At 39.4% G+C, this 6,671-nt stretch overlaps 1 protein-coding gene across 3 annotated transcripts in view; it reads right to left on the bottom strand.

The window, feature by feature from the left end:
- The window catches only part of LOC131677710 (uncharacterized), a 103,551-nt gene continuing 96,880 nt past the window's right edge, over positions 1-6,671 (bottom strand). For 2 of the 3 annotated variants that reach the window (XM_058957700.1, XM_058957708.1), the window contains exons 9-10: positions 1,839-1,984; positions 1-895 (exon numbers count right to left, since the gene is read on the bottom strand). In XM_058957700.1, the coding sequence (XP_058813683.1) occupies positions 805-895; positions 1,839-1,984 (237 nt within the window). In that variant the 3' untranslated portion in view covers positions 1-804. The remainder of the gene's footprint in view (positions 896-1,838; positions 1,985-6,671) is intronic. The other variant, XM_058957718.1, reaches the window with a different exon arrangement.

The following is a 6,671-nucleotide window of genomic DNA, read 5'->3' as shown; positions in this document are numbered from 1 at the left end:
ATTCACAAGGGAAAAGTATACGATTGACGACATTTAAAAAGTCCAATTGTTTCCAACAAATACGAGTCTACGAAATAGATAACTGAGATTTTTTCACAACTCAGATAACCGGCTGGATTATGTTTCTGCTGTAGTATTTAGAACGCAAAAATCAAATATCGTTTACAGGTAAAAAACTAGCATAAAGTATACATGAACTTCCGTAATAAAATAAGCAGGCTGTAGCTTGTGGGTCTAAACGTAGAATCTTCTGTAATGGCTTTCTGAGCGACAGCGTAATGGGTGGCAGGTGACTTCAATGGACCTGTTTTGTATTCGCCGTGGGCAGGGGAAGGGAGGTCAAAAAATGTCAAAAGTATTGTTTTATTAGTGTTGTTTGTTTTTTTCGAGTTGTGATGTCAAAATCATTGTATGAAAGTGGTAACAGTACTAGAATGCTTTTGCTTACACGAAGGCACTCGAACAGTCACAGGGTGCTGGGATTGTGAGCATAAATGGGGCAACATTGAGGGTCGAGTCAGTCACAACATTAGTTTACGCAGCTGTCAAAAATGTGGTTTAATAAAAAAAAGTCAACGTTTCTCGGTTTCCAATTCATTTCTTTTTGTATAAAAATATTCACTCCTGGATTTGCATCAAAATACAAAATATAGCAGAATCATTAAACCTTTCTCACTTTTCACGACTTTCACGCTTAGCTTATTTTTTTTAATTATTGCAGCCTCAAAAGTATCGGTTGAAAATCCTATACATAAAAAATCGCTAGTTAAGCTTTCTCACAATTGAATTTCCTTTCTGCTCTTTTTAAAATATATTATACGTTACTTTAATATCACCACATTGAGGACAAAAATACATTTTCTTTTGTTTCTTTCGTTGTTTTTCCCGCAATTTCCTGCATTACGGTCGAGTGTTTTTTGTTTTCAGTGGTTATTGATTGGTGTAAAATAAGTTGTAATTGTGTGTTGTGTGTATGGGAGAGACGTTCAATTTAAGAAACACAAATAAGTGTTTTTACAGCATCCACGAGTGAATATTCATATTTTCAACAATATGCGTGTTTATGTGTGTGATGTGCGAAAGTGTATTTGCGCACGTGTACAGGGCATGAAAGAGATAAAGAATGAAGAAGAAAAAAGAAAATATTATTATCTGTTACAGCATCGTCGAAACGTACTAACACTATCGTGATTAACAAACTAGGTTAGTTGGAAAAAAGGTCGAAACAAAACTTGATGAGAGGATTTTACGGACGGAGATAAATACGACTGTCTTTGTAAGTGTGTTGTATGATGAGTATGTTGCTGCTGCGCTGTACGCTCTCTAGTGCTACTATTTATATTTAGGTATGTGTGTATGTTAGGCAGGCACTTTCACAGGACTTAAAACACGCTACAGAAGTAAGACAATGGCGTTCGTTACAAAACAGTTAAAAATGTACATTACATTAAAAGATTACTCAATCGAAAAAAGAAAGAGTATTTCATTTGATTACTAGCATTACTATACACATGAAACGATACGATCCCCCTTTGGCTTTGCCTTACTGGGTTTTCTTTTGTTTTTCATTCAGCATTATCACTATCAATGTAAATCTAAACTGTATGCATATGTGGGTGTGTGATTTCACTTGTAGTTAAAATAACTAGTAGTTAATGATTTGTATTTGTGGCAATGGAAAACGCAAAAACAATATTCAAAATGTATCTAAATGTGTTGGTGATTTGTTTACTGAGAATTGTCGTGGAAGTGAACGAATCGTTATTGAAATAATGGCCATTCGTTTAATAATAATAAATGAAATAATAATAATAAACAATAACAACAGAAATATTCACGTTAGCGTATTGTTCGGATTGGTATAGGTGAACCCCTCGAACTGGGCCTGATTCATCGAAGCCAGGATGTTGCGGTCGATGGGTGTAAGGCGCGCTCTCTCGCGCGTAAACTGCTTATCGAAATACTGTGTGTCCAGAGGATGTCGCTGGAATCAGAGAAGAAAATATGTTACATATTTTAACCTAATGACAAACGTGGGTATTATTCTGTTAACATCCCAGAACCAATTAACCTGCATATGTAGAATGTGTTCTGGTTACCAAAAAATGTAAAATTTTGAAGAAATAATACCGGAACCTATATCCAGTTTCATCATGTAAGAAATGTAAAACTGATTTTAAGAAATGTTTAACTGATTTTATTTTAAGTTCTTAAGCTCAAGGGTCTTTCACCCTTTTTTTTAAATAATCTGCTTTTCAAACAAAATATCAGTAATTCAGGAAAAAATCGAAAATTATTGCTCCCGTCTATTCTGGACGCATTTCCGATGCGTGTGAAGATTTTCTGTGTCGGTGGTGAATCATTGTTTGTTTGGCTCTCGGATTGTTAAACGTTCTACCTGCCTTCTCCCTTGCTCTTGTGTACATCTATGTTGTCGTTGATAGAGCAGATTTAGTTTTAACTGCTGGATGTTTGGTGATTTTTTGTGTTTCTGTTTGTAAGTCTGTTTAATTCGTTCATTCGACACGGTTAATTGTGGGAGCTTAAGCTTTAATATGTTTACAATATGTAAAAAAACAAAGAAAAACCAATATTATTGATTTTACTTTGGATCTTGTACACGCAACTTTTTTTTATGCGCGGAGACCTTATTTCGTGGTGGGGAAATATTTGTCTGCACGCCTACTGCTTCTTGCACCTATGGGTGACCAGTGCAAATTCGTCGTCATTGTTATTAACTTCTTTACCGATGTTGTTTACCGTTGATTTTGGGTTGCTTAATGTTGCTTTTGCGGTTGTCATTATAGCCTGAACAACTGCTACAAATTCGACAACCGTTTTTGGTTCAGGTATTGATATTGAAAACTCTGTTTCAGGTTGGTTTGTCGTAGATGAGCTGGCAATCGGTTGAAATACATTCTCCTCTGCATCTTCCGCGGAAGGTTAGTGTTCATGGGCTGCTGTCTGATTGGACTATACTTGTACGTGGGAATTTGCCCCTCGTGGTTGCATTTTGCTTAGTACTAATTCCGTGAGTTTTCAGTTAGTTTTATAGTCAAGTAGGAGGAAATAGGTCTTCTGACCCGCATCCTCACCTCCAAAACACCATTTGGAATACCCGGAAAGAAATTTCTCCACGTATCAGGTGTAACGGATTCTACTTCTCCATATAGCGACATGCATTCTGCAATTCGCTCAGGAGGGATACGTTGGGATAAGTCATGTAGCTGTACCTCTATCTAGTCATTTTCTATATACACGGGAAACTGAATTCCAACGTTGTTACTTTAAATGAAGTGATTTAAGGGCCGATTTCATCACCCTCGCTTGGCGCTTAAGCTTTAAACGTACTGGTGAATCTGGTTTAAAAGTTAAGCCATGATGAAGAAATCGGCCCTAAGTTTTTCTGCAGAAAGAAATGTTCGGTTTGGGCTAACGTGTTGAATGTTATCAATATCGCATTGCGGAGATGATGATACTGAAGATAAAGGACCCCCAAAAGCATGAGTTCCATTTTCTCCTTCAGAAGGCTTTGGGTTGGGTCGAAGTAGAGTTTTTATGTCAACTTTACTCATGATGGCAAGAACAAATAAAATGTTTTCTTTGTTCGCGAGACAATGCACAGTAGATTGAGAGATTGCTAGTTGCCGTTCACTTGGCTCGATTGTACGCCAGACTCAGGCAGAAATATAGAAAGTAAACTGGTTGTTGATTGTAGTAGATGCATTTTTCTTAGGTCGTTTAGTGCATGGCTTACCGTAATGTGCTGTCTGGTTACAGAAATCGCACGTTGGCGTCTGTTCAGGGTAAGTGCATAGAATTTGTAGCCGTCGCTGACCGATCTTTTGGAAGCGCGTAGTTTTAGCGCCACTCCTTTCGGAGACTACCGCCAAGTTTGAGATGCCCGGATGAGACTGCAAGAATGCCAGTCAAGAAAAGAATCCTTTCTTTGAAAGAATCCAGATCGGTTCAGCTAGGCACACAAGCTAAACCCCAGAACAGGTCCAAAAACCCTAGACGGCTGAACTCCCTAAGAACCAAAGCTCACCTTCTAGATCCCACAGTCGAAACTCCCCATAGCCAAAAAGCTTATCATCACTGGCAGGGTTAATGTTTGCCACCAGATCGCGCTAAAAACGTGAAAGAGAATCTATCATCTAATTCAAATTTGCCACGCGGCAAAGAAAAAGCGAACGAAACATAATCGGTGACGTGGGAAATATGTCAGCGAACTAAAAACTCTATCTCAAATACACTAACATGAAACATTTATTCAAAACCAAACACAATTTAATCTTCCATGAAAAGTTGGGTATTAAGCATTCTAGCGGGGTTTTATCTTCAAACGGTAAGCATACTTGATTCTATTTGTACATTATTATCTAGCTATAGGCCTATCTTTCTATTGTGTGCGTTTTTCTTCTCTCTATCTGTTCTTCTGTGTGCTTTCAAAAATTCGACCCAACAGGCTAAGGGATCCGGAGCGGCAAGCGAGATGCGGCTATTGCTTGTATACCCGGGTGTTTTTTTATAACATGTGCGTCTCGAGGGTGCTATCGAGAACGCCGTCACATGTGCACATCGATCTTCGTGATCACGTCATGAGCGTGGCCCGTCTGAAAGCGGGGGCTCAGAAAACTGACCGGAGGACGGTCTCAAAATTCTCTACGGGTCGTCTTCTCTGGACGCCACTTCACCACTAGTGATAATTCGAACGGACTCACCGAATCAGCTACTGTTGAATGAAGACGATGATGCTGCTACTGCTGATGCGCGGGGGCAACGAGACGATCAGATGAACTGCTATCGTCTCGGCCGAATCTGACCAGCTGTTGCTGGTTGACGATTGCTTCGATTACCGGCCGAAAGTGATGATTCGAACCGGCACGTGGATTTCAGGCGATCGCCGGAAGATTTGGGCACTTCCGATGGAGCGATGTGTTGGCGTATCGGCTCCCTTCCGACAAAACGTGCGCCGGGAAAATTTGTCCTTCTGACGCAGAGTGATGCGAAATGTGGCAGGCGGGCGATGAACGATTTGCGTGCGGTTTGCACCGATCAATCCTGCTTGGAGTAAAAGAAGTCTGTCGGTCGAAAGGGATGTTAGCCACGTGCGTTGGCAGAATTTAAAGCACATTTTACCTTCTCCTATCGATTCGCACACAGAATCGGTTCGCACTATTTCGCTTTCTACGCACACGCACAATTTCTAGCTAGTAAGAGAAATAAAGATTTATAATTCACTGAAATACCAGCCACGTCACGGGCTTTACCTAACTAGGGTATACACGCGGGAAACAAATCGCGGCACTTCCACTCTGCTGAACGGTTTGGGACAAAGTGATTAAAGCCTGATTTCCTCAGATTAAGAAAGGGAGTCTCAAAGTACCCGGAAGTACGTCATTTTCTGAGAATTCTTCGGGATTACTCGGGATCTCAGATCATTCAACCATCTAGTTTGCTCTGGCGTAAGCAAGCGGTCTAGCTTTCCCTTTCCCTCAACTTTTGGTGCAAGAATTTTTCTTGGAATTAGTATTCTCGCAATCTCACTCGGGCTTGAAAGAAACGAGTGTGATCTTCGGATACAGAAACGGTTGAACTTATCGAAGATAGGACACATTGCCTAAATTTTGGCGGATGAAAGAATTAGCTTTGATTGAAGTAATTGAAATGTGGATTCTATGTCTGATACTTGGTGCTTTATTTGTCGGATTGTGTGGGTGTAAATTATAGGCTTGTTAATGAATTGAATGTATAAGTTATTATATATTCAATTCAAAATATTTACAATCTTAATATACTAGGAATGTACAACTGTTACAAATTATTTGGATGTAGTTTAATACCTGGAGATGATCGACCCTCGAATGTCAACTAAAAATTCTCACCACCCGAACACCAGTGAAAATGCTAGGAAAAAAAGTTTCTTCATGTGTTATTTGTGTTAAATTTCACTTGGAACGAATCTCCTAATGTAATCTGAGCTAGAATGTGGTGCTAAATCGAATAGACGAATTTTCGTCATATTCGAAGTCTTGTTGTTTATTATTCACGAAGTCTTCTGCCACGGCTAAACAATTGAACGTTATCAGTACAACATTACGTGTATGATGTAGTTGTAAGCAATACTTTTGTAAGCATACCCTCATTTTTCATTTATATCAACTGTACCACCTCGCGCACTGTAGGTGTAATATGGGACTGCGCAAAGTTGATCGCTAAAGTGTTCTCTCGTAATGGAAATACGCTACTTTGTGGTTCGCTCATTTCATTCACAGTGTACAGGATGAACAGAGTTGCTTATCAGTAAATCAAATGGAGTGCATACTCAATTGTCTTTTTCACACGACGGAGTCATCATTTTTTAGACGGCCGAGCCGGTACTGGTAGCCTCTGTCGTGAAATGGGACTAAACCAATCCCACTCGCTTGGTAGATACTGTACCTTCTTTCAAGCAGTAATTTTCATCGACACTTCAATAGGGAATTTATGGTAAAGGCTGCCTTAAACGCAACTTTCGTTCAACCAAAAACTTCTCTTCTGGATGTGAATTCAATAATGTTAAAGATTTTGTTTTCATTATCCAATTGTAATATTCTAGTCAGGGTATTGCAAACTCAATTATCGCACATGGCTACTATTCAGCGTGCTGAGTATTATACGTGTGATCT

This window comes from Topomyia yanbarensis, chromosome 1, assembly GCF_030247195.1.
Source record: "Topomyia yanbarensis strain Yona2022 chromosome 1, ASM3024719v1, whole genome shotgun sequence".
In the NCBI taxonomy this organism is placed as follows: Eukaryota; Metazoa; Arthropoda; class Insecta; order Diptera; family Culicidae; genus Topomyia; species Topomyia yanbarensis.
This window is presented reverse-complemented; position numbering and strand designations above follow the sequence as displayed.